The sequence below is a fragment of the Muscardinus avellanarius genome, assembly GCF_963383645.1.
Source record: "Muscardinus avellanarius genome assembly, chromosome: 7".
NCBI classification, from domain to species: Eukaryota; Metazoa; Chordata; class Mammalia; order Rodentia; family Gliridae; genus Muscardinus; species Muscardinus avellanarius.
Window position 1 is genome coordinate 37,624,169 of NC_137793.1, and position 20,963 is coordinate 37,645,131.

Below are 20,963 nucleotides of genomic sequence, written 5' to 3' on the forward strand. Positions count from 1 at the left end.
CATAAAGTTAAAAAATAGGTCTGGGAGTGTAGCCCGGAGGTAGAAGGGCTTCCAGGAACCCCAGTACCACCAAAAAAATAAAAAATTAAAAAAAAATTAAAATTAAAATAAGGCTGGGGATATAGCTCAGAGGTAGAATGCCCCTGGGTTCAATATCCAGTTCCAATAAATAAATAGGCTAAAACCTAACATAAATGGCTTGAGGCCATGCAATGGAAACTATCTGCACTAAATTCCATGACTCTAATTCAGCAAGATCATGTAATATTAACGCCTGAGGTAAAGTCATTTACCAACAAAGTCTGGATTTTTGCATGTTCTGCTAATTCAAGTGGGATGTTCAGGAGGGTATTATCAGTACTTTTATTATTGGAAGAAAAGTATTTCAGATGACCTGGGCTTACCTACTATGATATAAAATGAAGTCAGTGGGATAAAAAGATTTGCCTCTAATAAAACTAAAATAATCCAAATTTCTCCTAATAATGTCTAGTTAACATTTAATTTATAGAAAACTGCATTTTAAAAAATCAATTTTTCACCAGGCGTGGTGGGGCACTCTTGTAATCCCAGCATTTAGGAGGCTGAGACAGGAGGATTGCTCAAGTTCAAAGCCAGCCTCAGTTACTTATTAGTGAGGCCCTTTACAACTCCAGTGAGACCCTGTTTCAAAATAAAGAATAAAAAATCGGGTTGGGGTATCGCTTAGAGGTAGAAGGCCCCAGGGTTCCATTCCCAGTACCACACACACACAAAATAAATAAATAAATAAATAAATAAATAAATAAATAAATAAATAAATAAATCTATTTTTCAGCCAGGAGTGGTGGCGTACGCTTTTAAGCCCGGTACTTGGGAAGTTAAGATAGGAGGATCACAGGTTCATAGCTGGACTCAGCTACTTAGTGATGCACCCCACAACTTAGCAAGACCATGTTTCAAAATAAAGAATAAAAAATAGGGTTAGGGATAAAGAATAAAAAATAGGGTTAGGGAATTAGCTTGGAAGGAGAATGCCCCTGGGTTCACTCCCCAGAACCACCAAACACAAACAAACAAACAAAAAAAACCCCGAATATTTACATTGACTAAGGGAATCATTTAAGAAAACTAGAATGAAGTCAAGTATGCTAATACACATTTATAATCCCAGTAGCACCTGGGAGGCTGAGACGGGAGGATCATAGGTTTGAGGACAGCTTTCAGCACGGTAGTGAGACACTAATTCAAAACAAAAAAATAAAAAGAGGGAGCTGGAGGTATAGTTTGAAGGTAAAATACCCCTAGACTTAATCCCCAGTACTATACACACGCACGCGTGCAAAGAATCAACAGCAGCAGCTGCCGCCACCAAGCATCATGATGCACCCTTGATATCCCAGTACTTGGGAGGCTGAGACAGGAGACTTACAGGTTCATCACAGCCAGCCTCAGCCACTTGGTAGCACATGCCTACACCAGTACTTAGGAGGAGGATGCAGGAGGATCATAGGTTTGAGGCCAACCTTAGAAACTTAGCGAAAATAAGAAAGAAAAGCCGGGTGTGGTGGTGCATGCTTGTAATCCCAGTACTTGGGAAGCTGAGACAGGAGGATTACAGGTTCGAGGACAGCCTTGCTTAGCAAGCACTGAGACTCTGTTTTCAAATAAAAATAAAATAGGATGGGGGGTGGTATATCTTGGAAATAGAATGCCTGAGTTCAATTCCCAGTACTCCAAAAAGGGGTTGGTGTTTAGGGGCATAGCTCAGAGGCAGACCACCGTAGGTTCAATCCCTAGTACAGCAAAAAAAGAAAACTAGAAGGAAGCAAGTACCAAGCCACACTCTGGACGGTGCCTGTCAAGTACTGAACTGCGGCGTAGAAACAAATCCCTGAAGGACGCTCACCTTGGCGTGGTAGGTCTGCTCAAGCTCTTCCTTGTACAGCTTTACTTGGGCATCGTGCTGCTCTCGCATCTCGTGAAGGGCCTGAGCCAGTTTGTACTCATACTCAATCTGGCGCCCAGAGTCCACCTCTACCAAGCGTGTTTCGTGCTTCCTTCGTGTCTCGTTAATCTCCTGTGGGAAGGAAATGACAGAAAACCAAGTTACGTCATGGCTGCACTGGCACCAGTCTGAGGAGCTCTAGGGCTATCTCAAGTTTTATCTAGCTCCCTCACATCTGCTGCTGCTTAATTTTTAGGTAAGAAGATTTTTGAGACAGAACTAATGTATAAATAATAGTATCTCAAGCTGTAAAAAATTTCTATTTCTTTTCAGAAGATAGCTATTTTGTCTAACTGAAGGCAAGGAATGGCCTCTAGAATTACATAATTTACTAAAGTACCATGTAATTATGGACACTAGACAGTATACGACAAACACTAAATGGTCACTTTTTCTAAATTGCTTTATTAATAATTCTAAGGATACCTTTCAAAAAAGTGCACATGAAAAATTAAAACTTACCAGTCAGAACAACTTCAAGTTACTAGGTAAGTGCAGTAAAACTATTTCTTTAAACACAGTAATAGAGCAAGATATTTATAATGCTGTATTACTTACTGATGTTAAGCTATCAGTAGCAACCAATATGGGTCTTATTAACAGTATTACTGAACTAACTCAACTATATGACCATTCACTATGAAAGAACAGAAGTAGTAGTCATGACCCTTCACTTGGCTTTAAAAAACTGTTCCAGAGGGCATGGTGGCACACGCTTGTAATCCCAGCATTTCAGAGGCTGAGATAGGAGGATCACAAGTTCGCAGACACCTCAGCTACTCAGTGAGGCCCTTTTGTAACTCCGTGAGACCCTGTTTCAAAATAAAGAAAAAATAAGGCTGGGGTGTAGCTCAGAGGTAGAATGCCTCTGGGATCCATCCCCAGTACTGCAAAAAATAAATAAAATAAAATAAAATAAAGAGTAAAGCCGGGCATGGTGGTGCAGGCTTGTAATCCCAGCATTCCGGAGACTGAGATAGAAGGATCATGGTTCACAAACAGTATCAGCTATTTAGTGAGGCCCTTCGCAACATAGTGAGACTCTGTTTCAAAATAAAGAATAAAAAAAATAGGGCAAGGGGTATAACTTAGAGGTCAAATGCCCGGGATAGAGTAGGGATGGGGTGGGGGTACATCCCCAGACCTGCAAAAAAAAAAAAAAAAAAAAAAAAAAAAAAAAAAAAAAAAAAAATTTAATAAAATAAAAGTTTAAAAATTGGGCTGGGGATATAGTTTAGAGGTAGAATGCCTGTGAGGTCCATTCCCAGTACCACAAACAAACAAACAAACAAAAACTGTTCAAATAAAACTAAAATAGAGCCGGGCGTGGTGGCACACGCTTGTAATCCCTGCACTTGGGAGGCTGAGACAGGAGGATCACACAGGTTCAAAGCCAGCCTCAGCTACTTAGTAAGGCTCTCAGCAACTTACTGAGACCCTATTTCAAATAAAGTATAAAACAGGTCTGGGAGTATAGCCCGGAGGTAGAAAAGCCCTAGGTCCTACCCCCAGTACCAAAAAAAAAAAAAAAAAAACAAAAAGAAAAAACTAAAGTTGAGAATATGTGGCTAAGAACAAGTCCAAGAATGATATTTCCACTTTAGCTCTTCACTATAAAAATACATAATTAGTGACAGTAATTAAAGAAGCCACCAGAGGGAGGTATAACCCACTAAGGTTGCTATTTTTGTATCTTCTTGTATGTACTTTTCTATACATTTCCTCATCTTTCTCTTAACCACTGCAGAAGAAACTTCATTTAACAGAATCAGAAAAAAACAGAAAATCATAGTTGTTCTGCTATCAATTTCCTGGGGCTTAACAGTCATTTTACGAAGCAAATAACATGCATATCACAAAAAGTATGTGAACCAAAAGTTTAGCTGGACACATATTGAGCACCTATTAAAATGTATGCTACAGGCCAGGCGTGATGGCGCGCACTTCTAATCCCAGCACTTGGGAGGCTGAGACAGAAGAATCACACAGGTTCGAAGCCAGCCTCGGCTACTTAGTGAAGCTCTCACCAACTTGGTGAGACCAAATAATACATAAAATAGGTCTGGGAGTATAGCCTGGAGGTAGAAAAGCCCCTGGGTTTCACCCCCAGTACTACAAAAAAAAAAAAAAAAAGTATAATATACTTTATCTACCTCCCTTCCTCTTCCTTCCATTTTTCCCCTCCTTTCTTTCCCTCTTAACTATTCATAATAAGAAAATTAGGCATATATATTGGAAGTGTCCTCAATATGAAAAAGAAAATATCAGAAGAAATACTTTGAAATAATTCTCAGAAAGGCAAATCGTGCCAGGTGTGGTGGCACACACTTGTAATTCCAGTACTTGGGAGGCTGAAACAGGAGTATCACAGGTTCAAAGCCAGCCTCAGAAAATTAGTGAGACCCTGTTTCCAAATGAAAAATAAAATAGGGTTGGTGAGACAGCTTGGAGGTAGACTGCCCCTGGGGTTCAATACCGATCACCACATTTTTTAAAAAGGCAAAACTCAAATATTCAAAGATACCACCCAAGCCGGGTATGGTGGCACACGCTTGTAATCCCAGCATTTGGGAGGCTGAGACAGGAGGGTCACAGGTTTGCCGACAGCTTCAGCTACTTAGTGAGGTCCTTTACAACTCAATGAGACTCTGTTTCAAAATAAAAAATAAAATATAGGACACGGGTGTAGCTCAGGTAGAATGTCCCTGGGTTCCATCCCAGTACCACAAAAAAAATAAAATAAAATAAAATAAAAAAGATCTTATCCAAACACTCAAAATTATTAAATTATTTATTACTGGTACCATTTTCTTAATTATTTTATGTAAAATCAGTGACTTTACAAAGAAAAACAGTTCTGGTTATTCACACTATTTAAAATAATAATACATCACAGACAATTTTAACAAAACAAGTCAATTTCATATAAAAAGATCTTTCTGTTGTAGAGCATATGCCTAGTATCCACCCCCATCACGGCACCCCTGTACGTATGTAAGTGTACGTACATACACACATGCACGCAATCTTCTTTATAAAGCAATACTTGTAAAGCCTGGTGTCGTGGTGCACACCTGTAATCCCAGTACTTGGGAGGTGGAGACAAGAGGATCACAGGCTTGAGGATAGCTTCAGCAAGTGGCTAGCCTCTCAACAATCTAGTGAGACCTTGTTTCAAAATAAAAATAAAATAGGACTAGGTATGTAGTTCAGAGGTAGAATGCCTTTGGGTTCAATGCCCAGCACTAAAATAAATAAATAAATAAATAAATAAATAAATAAATAAATAAATAAATACAAATTGTACAATATCACTATAAATTACAAAGAGCTTTCAAAGAGTATTTCATTTTAATGCTCATCACACCTTGAAGAACTAGTAGTATAGCTGTTTCATTTTAAAAGACATTGACTCAAGAGTTTCCAAGGTTTGCTTGTCCAGTGCACTTGGCACCATCAATACTTATTTTACTTAAATACTGTTAAGAAAAAGCCAGGTAGCCGGGCGTGGTGGCGCATGCTTGTAATCCCAGCATTCGGAAGGCTGAGACCGGAGGATCCCGGTTCACGGACAGCCTCAGCTCCTTAGTGAGGCCCTCTGCAACTCAGTGAAACCTGGTTTCAAAATAAAGAATAATAATAATAAAAAATAGGGCAGGGGGTGTAGCTCAGAGGTCAAATGCCCCTGGGTTCTAACCCGCAGAAAAAGAAAAAAAAAAGAAAAAGAAAAAAAAAAAGAAAAAGAAAAAGAAAAAGAAAAAGAAAAAGAAAAAGAAAAGGCCAGGCATGGTGGTGCAAGCTTGTAATCCAGCATTCAGGAAGCTGAGACAGGAGGATTGCAGTTCCTGGACAGTCACAGCCACTTAGTGAGGCCCTCTGCAAATCAGTGAGACCCTGTTTCAAAATAAAGAATTAAAAACATGGCAGTGAGTGTAGTTCAGAGGTGGAATACCTCTGGGTTCCACCCCCAGACCCGCAAAACAAACAAACAAACACTGTTTAGAAAAATGATCAGATTTCTATTATTTTTCTTCCAATTTAAGAAAATTGTGGGTTTTTTAGCCAGGCGTGTTAATCCCCACGCTTAGGAGACTGAGACGGGGAATCGCACAGGTTTGAAGCCAGCCTCAGCTACTTAGTGAGGTTCTTGGCAACTTAGTAAGACCCTGTTTCCAAATAAAGTATAAAATAGGTCTGTGTATAGCCAAGAGTTCCACTCCTGGGTCCCACTCTCAGTACTACAAAAAAGAAAAGAAAAGAAGAAAATTGTATTTATAACTATGAGTTCCTATTTTTTTGTTTTGTTTTCGCAGTACCAGGGATTGAACCTGGGGGCATTCTACCTCCGAACTACATTCCCAGGCCTATTTTTTATTGTTTAGTTTTAAACAGGGTCTCATTGAGTTGCAAAGGGCCTCACTAAGTAGCTGAGGCTGTCCTTGAACCATGATCCTCCTGTTTCAGCCTCCCAAATGCAAGGATTACAAGCATGTGCCACCTCGCTGGGCTGAGTTTCTATTTTTAAACCACTGTTAGTCACCACTATTTTCACATTTGCACTACTTCTAGAAACATTAAGAAACTTAACTCCATGTTTTCTTTAATTCCGACTATCTTTGTTTTTTAGAAGACACACATTTCCAATTCTTCGGTTGTATTATTTACTGTTTGGCACCATTGCATTGCTGCCCCCTTAACACAGAAATTTAAAATTTATAAGCTATTTTAATTAAAATTTATATTTTATTATTTTATTATTATATATTATATTTTATTATTTTATTATATAAAATTAAAATTTATAAACTATTTTAAATTGTACGTATAAACCGGGCGTGGTGGCGCACGCTTGTAATCCCCGCGCTTGGGAGGCAGAGACAGGAGGATCACGCAGGTTCAAAGCCAGCCACGCGTGCTGGCTTAGGAGACCCTGTTTCCAAAATGAAAATGTAAAAATAGGTCTGGGAGTGTAGCCCGGAGGTAGAAGGGCTTCCAGGAACCCCAGTACCACCAAAAAAAAAAAAAATTGTACATATATACCTACTGATGCTATTAGGAGCCAGACTTCAAGATGGGCCCCAGTGATGGCTACCTCCTTGGATTCACTACAGGTTGATTTCGTACTGAGGGGTGTGTGTGTGTGTGTGTGCACGCACGTGCGTGTGTGTGTGTGTGTGTGTGTTGCTGGGGAGGGAACCTGGGGCCCTGTTCTGTGCAGATTAAGGTACAAGTGCTATAACACCGAGTTACATCCGAGCCAGCCCCGATACAGTCTTTTAGCAGCAATAGTTTGAAAAGTTTACCTGAAAATTTTCTCCTGTCCCCAAATCTTATCATCTCTATCTGATACATTTTTTGTGGTTAAAAAAATCACAAATAAAAAATAAAATGTATTCATATGAGGTATGCCTTTACCTGGTTTTCCCTTAAAAAGTAAAATTATATAGTTACCTCTTCGTACATGCTTTTACGAAACTCCAAATCCTCAGTTAGGCTCTGACAACGATTCTCCAAATCCACTTTAAGTAAAGTTTCATCTGCTAACTGTTTTTTGGCAGCGGCTAAGGAGGCTTCCAACTATCACAAGGAAAAAAATTTTTGATAAAAATTACACTGTGATTATTTGGTAATAAACTTAAGGTTCATAAACAGAATTAAATCAAGTAGTACAATTTCTACACATCTATCAATGTATGACTACCTCATTTTAACCTTTACCAGAGAACCAAGTGTTCATTTGCTGGACCCACCCATGGGGTACCATACCAGGTCACTTGTCAAAATGGTAGTTGTCAGCTGGATGTGGTGGCCACATGCTTGTTGTAATCCCAGTACTTGGGAGGTTAAAACAGGAGGGCCTAGCTACCTAGTGAGGTACTCTGCAACTCTGTGAGACTTTGTTTCAAAATAAAGAGTAAAAAATAGCCTGGTGTGGTAGAGCATGCCTGTAATCCCCATGCTTGGGAGGGGGACACAGGAAGATCGCTCAAGTTCGAAGCCAGCCTCCCTGGCTTAAGAGACCGTTTCCAAATAAAAAATATAAAATAGGTCTGGGAGTGTAGCCTGGAGGTAGAAAGATTCCATCCCTAGTACCACCAAAAAAAAAAAAAAAAAAAAAAAGAGCTGGGGATGTAGCTCAGAGGTAGAATGCCCCTGGGTTCAATCTCTTGTACCACACAAAAAAGGTAGTTGCCTATAAGGATTAGAACAGAGACCTATCACTCATGTTTTGGAAATCAAACCAGACAAGCCACATCCAAAAAAAAGGACAAATAAAATCCCAAAATAATCAATACATAAAATAGTTTTAAAAATCCAACAAACAGCTGTGCGTGGTGGTGCAAGCTTGTAATCCCAGCATTCAGGAGGCTGAGACCAGAGGATCGCGGTTCGCAGACAGCCTCAGCTGCTTGGTGAGGCCCTCTGCAACTTATTGAGACCCTATTTCAAAATAAATAATAAAAAATAGGACAGGGAGTATAGCTCAGAGGTCAAATGCCACTGGGTTCCATCCCCAGACCCACCAAAAAAAAAAAAAAAAAAAAATCCAACAAACTAATAACAGATAGCAATTAACCTGCCAGCTATGGCTCAAAAAAAAAAAAAAAAGTTCACCTTACCTGGGCTATCTGATCCTTCAGATCCTCCAAATCTGCTTCTAAGCTTTTTTTGTCACCGAGTGCAGTGGCCAGAGCTGCATCTTTAGAATTCAATGCTGCTTCATATTCTCGAAGTTTGATTTGGGCGCCATTGAGATCAGATTCTTTCTTAGCATAACTGTAATAAATTCAAAAAAGTACAGTCATCAAATTATGACCCTGGCTTGAGGCCTTCTCCTCTGCCTGCTTAAGAGAAACAAAATAAGCACTTTAAATAAGGGCTGCCCAAACCTCCTAAAATTAGAGAAGCAATTCAGGTATATTAGAGTTTTCAGGAGATAACTGATAAGTTGGGTCCCTCCCCCACATGATCTCAGCAGCAGGAACAGGAGGTAGAACCCTGGAAGCCAGAAGTGGAAATATCACGAGACTCCAGGCACCTTGAGACTCTAAACATCGTGAGACTACAGATGCCGCGAGAGAATTGGCATGCCTATAAAACATAGGGACGTTCACACTTTCACTACGTCAGAATTATATAAACAAGATGGAGGTCATGGGTATAAAAGTCCGGTCCACGTGCGATCCCTTTGGTGTACTCATTCGAGTCACCCCTCCATGCCAGATTGGTATGGAGCTGTACCTATCCTCTGTATTTCTATCTTTCTAATAAACTTCTTTAAATCTTAAAAAAAAAAAAAATGGGTGCCTCCGATCTACCACGTGACTCAGCCGGCCAATCAGGACTGCACAATTCTGCAGCCGTGTGGCCAGTTAGTCCCTTCCCCCACAGCCGGCTGACTCTCCAGAGGGGCCAGGTCTGAATCAGCGGTCTCTGATAACCCGGTAGGTGTTTTTACCTCCTTCCTAAGCCCCCTAACTCTATTTCCAACTATTCAATAACATTCTCTTTCGATGTCACGTGAATAACGACTGGGTCAAAGAAGTTCACAAAGGGCCAGTGTGTCAGAATCTTGGTTGTCTCTGAATTAGAACACATTTCTTCCTTGTTCTATAAAAAGGCATGTTAAGAAAAGATTTTTTTTTTTAAGAAATGAAAGTTTAAGTACAATGCATATTAGAAACTAAGATAAGGCTGGGCATGGTGGCGCACACTTGTAATCCCTGCACTTGGGAGGCTGAGACAGGAGGATCACACAGGTTTGAAGCCAGCCTCGGCTATTTAGTGAGGCTCTCAGCAACTTAGTGAGACCCTGTTTCCAAAGAAAATATAAAATAGGTCTGGGAGAATAGCCCAGAGGTAGAAAGCCTCTGGGTTCCACTCCCAGTACCACCAAAAACAAACAAACAAACAAAAAAACTAAGATAATGCCAGGTTTAGTGGCACATGCTTGCAATCGCAGCAGTTGGGAGGCTAAGACTAGAGGATCGCAGGTTCACTGCCAGCCTCAGCTACTTAGTGAGGCCCTCGGCAATTTAGTGAGACCTTGTTTTAAAATAAAGAATAAAAGCCGGGCATGGTGGCGCATGCTTGTAATCCCCGCGCTTGGGAGGCAGACACAGGAGGATCACGCAGGTTTGAAGCCAGCTGCGTGCGCTGGCTTAGGAGACCCTGTTTCCAAATAAAAATGTAAAAATAGGTCTGGGAGTGTAGCCTGGAGGTAGAAGGGCTTTCAGGAACCCCAGTATCACCAATAAATAAATAAATAAAATAAAATAAAGAATAAAGCCAGGTGTGCTCGAATAAAGTATTCGGGAGGCTGAGACAAGAGGATCGTGGTTCACAGACACCCTTAGCTACTTACGCCCTTTGCAACTCAGTGAGACCCTGTTTCCAAATAAAGAATAAAAAAATAGGGCTGTGGGTGTAGTTCAACAGTAGAATGCCCCTGGGCTTCATCCCCAGTACCCCCCAAAAATAAAATAAATAAATAAAAAATAAAAAATAGGCCTGAGAGTGTAGATCAAAGGTAGAATGTCCCTAGGTTCACAAAAAAAGAAATCAAGATGTATAAGAATCAAAATATAAAATGGAATCACTTCATGAAAAGTTATTTTAAGTAATTTTATAACTTAATTGTAAGCCAAGTAATTTTATAACTTAATAATAAGCTGGATTGGTGGTGCATGCTTGTAAACCTAGCATTTAGGAGGCTGAGACAGGAGGATCACGGTTCCGGACAGCCTCAGCTACCACTTAGTGAGGTCCTCTGCAACTCAGTGAGACCCTGTTTCAAAATAAAGAATAAAAAGCGGGGCATGGTGGCACACACTTGTAATGTAATCCACACGCTTAGGATGCTGAGACAGAAGGATCATCTAGGTTCGAAGCCAGCCTCAGCTACTTAGTGAGGCTCTCAGCAACTTAGTGAGATCCTGTTTCCAAATAAAATATAAAATAGGTCTGGGAGTATAACCCAGAGGTAGAAAGTCCCTGGGTTCCACCCCCAGTACCACAAAAAAAAAAGGGGGCTGGGGTGTTGCTTGAAGTACTGCCAAAAAAAAAAAAAAAGAAAAAAAATATAACTTAATGATATGTCATACCGAAAATCTCTTGATATCATGAGAAATAACTGACCCCAAGAGGTTTGCAAACACCTTCCTTTCTTATATAAAAGGTAAACTGAGATTACCCTAACTACAAGTAAGGGCCTCCCCTAATGTTTTGTACAAAAACTGCTTTATGCCAGGTCTGGTAGCATAGGCTTATAATCCCAGTACTTGCAGGGTTGAGACAGGAGGATTGCAGGTTCAAGCCTCAAAAAGTAGAGAGACTCTCATTAACCTAGAGAAACCCTGTTTCAAAATAAAAATAGGGCTGGGAGTGTAGCTTGGATGTAGAATGCCCCTGGGTTCAATCCACACTTTTACACACACACATCACACACTCATTCTAAGATTTATTTTTCTCTAAATACTTTTTTAAATTATTATTACTACAAGCTGGGCATGGTGGCGCACACTTGTAACCCTAGCATTCCAGAGGCTGAGACAGGAGGATCACGACTCGTGGACAGCCTCAACTACTTAATGAGGTCCTTTGCAACTCAGTACGACCCTGTTTGATAATAATTAAAAAATTGGGCTAGAGTATAGCTCAAAGGTAGAATGCCCCTGAGTTTTATCCCCAGTACTGCAAAAAAAAAGGAAGAAAAAGAAAGAGAAAAAAAGAAATTACCATTTTAAGAAAAGATGTTTTATTCATTTGGCGTCATAAAGCAAGTCTTTATATATAAAATTTCAGATTTTCCCTCTAAATCCCCTATTTTTAAAGGCCACAAGATGGCAGACTTTAACCAAAAGCTAATCTAGAAGGGGAGAACTTTTTTTTTTGTGGTGGTGGTGGTGGTGGTGCTGCTGCTGCTGCTGGGGATTGAACCCAGAGGCATTCAACCTTTGAGCTACACCCCAGTCCTATTTTATTTTTAGTTTGAAACAAGGTCTCACTAGGTTAATGAGATTCTCACTATTTGCTGAGGCTATCCTTGAACCTATAATCCTCTGGTCTCAGCCTTCCAAGTTGAAAGAAAAAAAAAAAAAGAATAGTGCAGGCCAGGTGTGGTGGCACACACTTGTAATCTCAGTATTCAGGAGGCTGAGACAGAAGGATTACAGGTTCGAGACTAGCCCAAGCAATTTTGAGAGACCCTATTTCTTTTCTTTTTTGGTACTGGGGATGGAACCCAGGAACATTGTACCTCTGAGCTACACTCTCAGTCCTATTTTTTTTTTTTTTATTTTCAAACAGGGTCAATGTACACCTATCATCTCAGTACTTGGGAGACTGAGACAGAAGATTCACAGCAGCTGGGCATGGCAGTGCAGCACTGTAATCTTAGTACTCTGGGTACAGAGAACCAAGCTTATTCTACGATCCACTCAGTCTAGATCTGCCACACATACCAAGGTCTTTTGCTGAAGAAGGTGGCAGGCATTATAATAGGCACTGAGGACTCAAGCAGTAGTCAATTTCTTTGGTGCAAAGTAATTTATAGACCCTTCTCATTAAAGTCTGTGAATGAACTGTTAGTTTTTCTAACCCAAACAAATATACAGTAATAGTTACATGTAGTTATACATAGGCACACCAGACAATTTAGAGAAAAAAGGGGAAGAACTCTCTCTAGATCCTGAATTTTGAAATCTATTTACTTAATCAACAAACATTATTGAATAGATACTATGGAGTAGTTGGGGTAAAAAGGTTCCTGTGTGTGTGTGTGTGTGTGTGTGTGTGTGTGTGTGTGTGTGTGTACACGCGCGCACGTGTGTGCCTCACAGGACAGCTGGGCATCTTCCCTGTCCTTAATTTTTTTTAATTTTTATTGTGCACTGTAATCTTACATCATGATTGTGTTCAGCGTAATAGCAACATATATGAACACAGCACTTAGTGAGCTTCCCCTCAACACCCACCCTCCTCCCTCCCTGTGCATGATATTAAGATTAGCACTGACAACTTGTGTATGTACATCATGTCCACTGAAGTGTTTCCTTCACCAAATCTCCCTCCCCAGGATTCCCTCCATCACTCCACTAGGGGTTTTCCTTTTTGTGTATGTCTGGTACTAGGGATTGAACCAAGGGGCATTCTACCTCTGAGCTACACCCAATGCCCTACCTATTTTATTTTACTTTTTGAAACAGGGTCTCGCAAAGTCGATGAATTCACTACGTACCAAGGCTGTCCTCAAACCTGCGATCTTCCTGTCTCCGCCTCCCCGTACTGGGATTACAGACCTATATCACCAAATCCAGCTGGTTGTCTTCCTTTTGTCCCTGGAATCCTTTCTGCATCCCAACTTCTCCCCAGCTTCCACAATGAGGGAAAATGCCTGACCCTTCTTCTTGACTGACTAGTATGATACTCTCATTCAGCATGATATTCTCTAGTTCCATCCAGATTCCAGCAAATGATGAAATTTTGTTCTTCTTTGAGGCTGGTTAGAATTCTGTGTGTACATTTTATAAGCCTTTCATCTGTTGATGGACACCTACAACTGGGACCCTCTATCGCTTCCTACTGCTCCGAGTCACACACTAGCCCACGTCACCACACACAGGTGTATGTGGCTGTCTGAGTGGTATACGGTTTATCCTGCAGATGCGGAGGTGAAACAATGAAGAGAGGCGTGTGGGGGTGCCTGCAACAGAAACAGAGCAGACAGTCCTTGTACCCCAACACTCTGGCTCAACAAACAAAATGTTCTGCATTCACACATTCCTCCTCTTCCTCCTTTAGTCCGTAATATTAACGATGGAGGGGGGAAATCAGCACTTCAGAAGACAACAGAGGGAGGAAAGTGACTAACTCTGCACCTTCCACATACATTACACTGATCACACAAATTCCTATTTTTGTAGATGTGCTTAGAAAGCCTTTGAAGGCAAGGCCCAGACTTATTACTGTATCTTCTATACAGAACATCTGTACATGATTATCATCTTGCCATGTTAAAAGAACCTGGAGTTGAGGGTGTAACTCTGTGATGAAGCACAAAATTAGCATACATGAAGCTCTGGGTTTGAGTTACAGGGGAAAAAAATAACCTATACACAATATCATTGAAAGCCCCATCCTGCTTTTTTCCTCCTAGGTAAAATACCATATCTTTTCTAAGAAAACATCTGATATTTCCAACATCTCTGTAGTTCACATTCTTAAACATCCTCCTTACTTTTCCTTGTAATCACTCATTTCCAAGACTAGGTGAATCATGAAAAAAATCTTAAAATTATATTCAAACCAGGTACAGTGGAGCACCTGTAATCCCTCTACTTGGGAGGCTGAAGCAAGAGGATGACAAGCTCACCGCCTCGGCCATGCAGAGACCCTGGCTCAGATTTAAAAGGGTTAGAAATGCAGCTTACAGGTAGAAGAACACTCAGTTCGATCTCCATTATTGGGGGGGGGGGGATTTATACCCCAATCTAAGAGTCATGGATAAATGAGTTGTATGTCAGATGAGCTGCCAATCCTAAGGGTACAGAGGCCACACAGTGAGTTAACATTTTGAACCTAATTTTGTTATAGTTTCTGTGTTACATTAAGTAAGATGTGGCTGATTATCAGCACATGGTCAAAGTGCAGAACCGGACATTTATCTAAAACATACACACACTAATTTGCTAAACTATTATTTAAGCACAAAGTGGTATTTATAATGTGCTGGAGCAGACAACAATCTGGACAGGAATCCAAAGTTATTGAAAGCTATCACACATCATTTAAGGTGTTAAGATCACATTTTTCTTTGAATGTGTTTCCTGACTGAATTTGTTCAGAAGGTTATTGATTTGCCTGACTAAACTATTTCTCCATCTAAATAGACCTTCCAAGTGTTTTTATTTTAATTCATTTTTTTATTTTTTATTTTTTGTGGTATTGAGGATAGAACCCAGAGGCTTCCTACCTCTGGTCTACACTCCCAGATCTATTTTATTTTATTTTATTTTACTTTTCCGGGTCTGGGGATGGAACCTAGGGGCATTCGACCTCCGAGCTACACCCCTTGCCCTATTTTGTATTCTTTTATTTTATTTTATTTTTGGTAGTACTGGGTGTGGAACCCAGAGGCTTTCTACCTCCGGGCTATACTCCCACCCCTATTTTATATTTTATTTGGAAACAGGGTCTCACTACTTGCTGAGAGCCTCACTAAGTAGCTGAGGCTGGCTTCGAACCTGTGCCATCCTCCTGTCTCAGCCTCTCAAGCACGGGAATTACAAGCATGCGCCACCACGCCCAGCTGTATTCTTTATTTTAAAACAGGGTCTCACTGAGTTGCAAAGGGCCTCACTAAGTAGCTGAAGTTGTCCGTGAACTGCGATCCTCCAGTCTCAGCCTCCAGAATGCTGGGATTACAAGCGTTCGCCACCACGCCTGGCTCCTATTTTATATTTTATTTGGAAACAGGGTCTCTCTCACTAAATTGCTGAGAGCCTCGTTAAGTAGCTGAGGCTGGCTTTGAACTTACATGATCCTCCTATCTCAGCCTCCCATTTTCATTTAATTCAACATGTGAATATAATGCTAGATATACACACATTCCTAAAAATAAGTTATAAAACATACCTGTTTCAAGCCAGGCGTGGTAGGTGCACACTTGTAATTCCAGCATTTGGGAGGCTGATACTGGAGGATAGTGGTTCACGAACAGCCTCAGCTATTTAGGGAGGCCCTCCGCAACTTAGTGAGACTCTTCCAAAATAAAGAATAAAACACAAGGCAGGGGGTGTAGCTCAGAGGTCAAATGCCCCTGGGTTCCATAACCAGACCCACAAAAAAAAAAAAAAAAAAAAAAACCTGTTTACTCTAGATATTTTACACAAGAACCAAAACCTCAATGCAGCCTAGGAAACAAGTCATTTTATAAGATGTAGTTGGCAGTCTGGTTTTTGTTTTTTGTGGTACTGAGGGATAGAATCGAGGGGTATTCAGCATTCTATATCTGAGCTATGCCTCTAGCCCTATTTTTTATTCTTTATTTTGAAACAAGGTCTCAGTAAGTTGTGGAAGGCACTACTAAGTACCAGAGGCAGCCGTGAACCTGAATCCTCCTGTCTCAGCCTTCCAAGTACTGGAATTACAAGCATGCACCACCACACCCAGCTTTGACACTGTGCCAAGAATGTACTTGTTTAGCAAAGTTAGCTTTCTAGTAAGCTTGAATTTCACCAGTCACATTAAATAATGAGATCTAATGTAACAATCAGCTAGAAAAGAGACATTTGCATTTCTATTAACATTATACAGAAGCAACTCAAGAATAACACACAGCTGTAGAATATATACTGTGATTATAGATGCCCAACAGAACTATTAGCTGTCTATGGCATATTCCTTCCCTCTCCTAGTAATCCCAGTACTTGAGAGGCTGAAACAGGGGGATCTGGGTTCATGGCCAGTCTTAGCTACTTAGTGAGACTCTGGTTCAAGAAAAAAAAAAAGATTAAAAAATAGAGCTGAGGGTGTAAGCTCGGAGGTAGAATGTCCCTGGGTTCCATCCCCAGTACCTTAAAAAAAAAATTGACTTAAGAAGATATTTTCTTTTTTAGCACTAGGAATTCAATGTAGGAGCATTCTACCTCTGAGCTACATGCCAGCCCTATTTAATTTTAGTTTTGAAAACAGTGTCTTACTAAGTTACTGAGGCTGGCCTTGAACTTTCAAGCCTCCTGTCTCAGCCTCCCAAGTACTGGTATCATAGGCGTCACCAAACCCAGCTCAAGAAGAGACTTAAAAGCTACAGTTAAGAGCATTTGTAATTCCAGCACTGGGGAGGTTGAGACAGGAGGATAGCACAGGTTCAAAGCCAGTCTCAACTACTTAGTGAGACTCTGGGCAATTTAGTGACACCCTGTTTCCAATATAAAATAGTCTGGGAGTATAGCCCAGAGGTAGAAAAGCCCGAGTTCCACCCCCAGTACCCCACACACACCCACACACACCCACACACACACACACACACACTATATATATATATATATATATATATATATATATATATATAAGCTATAGTTATGCAGGCACAGGCTTATAATCTCAGTACTTTGGAGACTGAGACAGAGAGATCACAGGTTCGAAGGAAGCCTCAGTTACTTAAAAGAGGCCCTGTTTCAAAATAAAGAAAACAAAATAAAGCTGGGGGTATAGAGGGGTAGAATGCCCCTGGGTTCAATCCTCAGTACCACACACACACAAAAAAAGATAAAAGCTACAGTTAGTATTTTACAGCAAAACCCTCTGGCTATTTAGATCACTTCCTAGTATTTTTGAGAAGCTATTATAGATTGTCAAGTTCATTTTACATAAAAGAGTAGATACTCAACATATACACAGATTGAGAATTTTTAGTCATGTATATATTGTATTCTGAATGGAAATGAGACTAAAAGGCAGATCAAAGAAAATCAAAGAATGACAAGCCAATGATGTGCCTTCTCTGCCTATGCCTAGCTACCTTTCTTTTTTGGTACTGGAAATTGAACCCAGGAGCATTCTACCAACAAGTTATACCCCAGCCCTTTTAAAACAGGATTTATTTAGTTGCTAAGGCTGGCCTACCTGAGATCCTCCTAAGTACGAGGACTACTGGCATGCACCCCCATGTCCAGCTCCAGCCACCTTTTTTAACTAGGTGCCCTTTTTAAACTAGCTTTTCACTTCAAAATTATTTTTATTTTAAAAAAATTAAAATATGGTGGTACACACTTATAATCTCAGCATTTGGGAGGCTTGAGATCAGAGGATCATGGCTGGCAGATAGCTTCAGCTACTTAGTGAGGCCCTTTGCAACTCAGGGAGACCAAATTTCAAAGGGTTGTAGCTCAGAGGTCAAATGCCCCTGGGTTCCTCCCCAGTACTGCAAAATAAATAAAACAAAATAAAAATAAGCAAGGCATGGATTACACACTTGTAATCCCAGTACTTGGGAGGCCGAGGCAGGAGGATCATGGGTTTGCAGCCCTCTGCAACTAAGTGAGACCCTGTTTCAAAATAAAGAATAAGAAAAGTAAAGAATAAAATATAATATCCTGGGTCCAATCCCCAGTACTGCAAAAATAAAAATAAAGAAAAATAAATTCCAGGGACAAAGGGAAAATACTGTTTAGTCTCTCATTTGCAGACAAGTAACAAGTCATCCTATACAAAATTGTTATTTCTACTCTCCACAGAACAGATTTTCAAATCTTTCACAACAGACCCCCTCTTCACAGTGAACAAGACCAAATAAGCCCAGCTATCTGAGCTCTGTTCATGTTTTAATATACCATAAGGTTCTCTGGACAGCTGTCTGGTGGCAGCTGAATACCACTCAACACTAGTGCATTTATTCAAGTGACCACCAAATAAACTCATTTCTGGGGGTATCTTCATACCAAGAACCCAAATTCTACATGGCCTTTATTATGCAGCCATGAACCAGATTTTTTTTTAAAGAAAAAAATTAACTTTACTTGGGGTTTAAAACAATATGCCTACATAAACATCTCCTGTCTTAAAACTAAATAATCTTATTTTATTATGGCCTAAACTGCATGTTAAATATCTATTTGCTCCAACATTTACTGATCATTTTCAGTAAGTTTCTTGGTGGTACTGGGGGTGGAACCCAGAGGCTTTCTACCTCCAGGCTATACTCCCAGACCTATTTTATATTTTATTTGGAAACAGGGTCTCACCCAAGTTGCTGAGAGCCTCACTACTTAGCTGAGGCTGGCTTAAGGAGGATCACAGGTTCAAGGACAGCCTCAGCAAGTAGTAAGACCCTCATCAACCTAATGAAACCCTGTTTCCAAATAAGAAATAAAACCATGCTGAAGGTATAGCTCAAAAGTAGAATGCCAGCAAGGCGTGGTGGTGCACACTTGTAATCCCAGCATTTGGGAGGTTGAGACAGAACAACCTCCACTACTTAGTGAGTCCCTTTGCAACTCAGTGAGACCCTGTTTCAAAATATAGAATAAAAACTCAAGTTGGGCCGGGCGTGGTGGCGCACGCTTGTAATCCCTGCACTTGGGAGACTGAGACGGGGATCACACAGGTTCGAAGCCAGCCTCAGCTACTTAGTGAGGCTCTCAGCAACTTAGTGAGACAGTTTCCAAATAAAATATTAAAAAATAAAAAATAGGCCTGGGAGTATAACCCAGAGGTAGAATGACTCTGGGTTCCACCCCCCAGTACTACCAACAAAAAAAAAAAAGAGCTGGGGGTGTAGTTCAGTGGTAGAATACCCCAGGGTTCCATCCCCAGTAAAACAAACAAACAAACAAACAAACAAAATAAAATAATATAAATGTAAGACAGGCTGAGACAGGAGGATCATGGGTTAGAGGCCAGCCTCAAACAATTTAGGAAGACCCTCAGCAACTTAGTGAGACTCAGTTTCAAAATGAAAAAAGGGCTGGGAATGTATCTTTTAGACAGAATGTTCCTGGGTTCAATCTCTAGTCTGAGGGAAGGAGAGGAGATATTGAGGAAATATTTACTTTGAATTATTAAGGAATAAAGTAAAGTTGGAAAGTGGGGGGTGGGGTGTACTGGGCCTTAACCCAGAAGCATTTTACCTCTGAGCTATACCTTCAGCTCAATTTTATTTTTTATTTATTTTATTTATTTTTTGGTGGTACTAGGGGTGGAACCCAGAGGCTTTCTACTTCCGGGCTATACTCCCAGACCTTTTTTATATTTTATTTGGAAACAGAGTCTCACTAAGTTGCAGCGCTGGCTTCGAACCCCTGCGATCCTCCTGTCTCAGCCTCCCAAGAGGGGGGATTACAAGCGGGCGCCACCACGCCTGGCTTTTATTTTTTATTTTGAAACAGGTTCTCACTAAGCTAAAGAGGGCCTCACAAAGTTGTTGTGGCTGGCCATGAACCTGAGGTCTTCCTGTCTGGGCCTCTCAAGTACTAGGATTACAAGCATGCACTGCCACCATACCCAGGTAGAAATTAGCTTCTTTTTTTTTTCTTGGTACTGAGGATTGAACCCAGGAGCATTCTAATTCCAAGCCATATGCCCAGCCCAATTTATTTTTATTTTTAAACAGGGTCTCACCAGGTTGGGTTGATGAGTCTCACTAATGGCTGTGGCTATCCTCAGACCTCCAATGTTCCTGGTCTCACAGAAAGTAGCTTTTGTTTTATTTATTTATTTTGCTAGTCTGGGGATGGAACCCAGGAGCATTCAGCCTCCAAGCTATATCCCCTGCCCTATTTTTTATTCTTTATTTTGAAATCGGGTCTCACTGAGTTGCAGAGGGCCTCACTAAGTAGCTGAGGCTGTCCGCAAACTGCTACCCTCTGGTCTCAACCTCCCAAATGCTGGGATTATTAGTAGCCAATGATATCCTCAGTATTTCAAACACCACTTCAATACTGAACTCTCCAGACAAATCCAGAATCACCTCCCTCGAGGGTATTAACCAACAATGTGAAAAATAAACACCTAGCACAGGTTCTAAAAGTAGCTCCCAGCAGGGCGTGGTGGCGCACGCTTGTAATGCCAGCATTTGGGAGGCTGAGACAGGAGAATCGCGGTCCATGGACAGCCTCAGCTACTTAGTGAGGCACTCCACAACTCAGTGAGTCCTTGTTTCAAAATAAATTAAAAAAATATTGGCCAGGGGGTGTAGCTCGGAGGTCGAATCCACCTCTGGGTTCCATCCCCAGACCTGCAAAAAAAAAAAAAGTCGCTCCCAAAGGGACCTGAGCACCAACTGTCCTGTGTAAGCCTTCCGAGTGTCCCAAGCATCGGTGACCATGCTCAGTGAGCCTGCTTCCTGTTGGTAAGCCAGAACCGAGGCTGCAGAACCACGCTGCTGTGAGGAGTAAGTGAGGGGATACATGTGAAAACCCCACCATGACATTAAAAGACAGATCTGTGATTCATCCTAGTTCTACCATCGTTATCT

General features: G+C 40.8%; 1 protein-coding gene across 1 annotated transcript in view; it reads right to left on the reverse strand.

The window, feature by feature from the left end:
* Positions 1–20,963, reverse strand: part of LMNB1 (lamin B1) — a gene marked incomplete at both ends in the record, with an annotated part of 54,395 nt that overhangs the window by 23,357 nt on the left and 10,075 nt on the right. Inside the window, 3 exons of the mRNA XM_080699574.1 lie at positions 1,889–2,059; positions 7,439–7,564; positions 8,608–8,764. Coding sequence (XP_080555700.1) covers positions 1,889–2,059; positions 7,439–7,564; positions 8,608–8,764 — 454 coding nt within the window. The remainder of the gene's footprint in view (positions 1–1,888; positions 2,060–7,438; positions 7,565–8,607; positions 8,765–20,963) is intronic.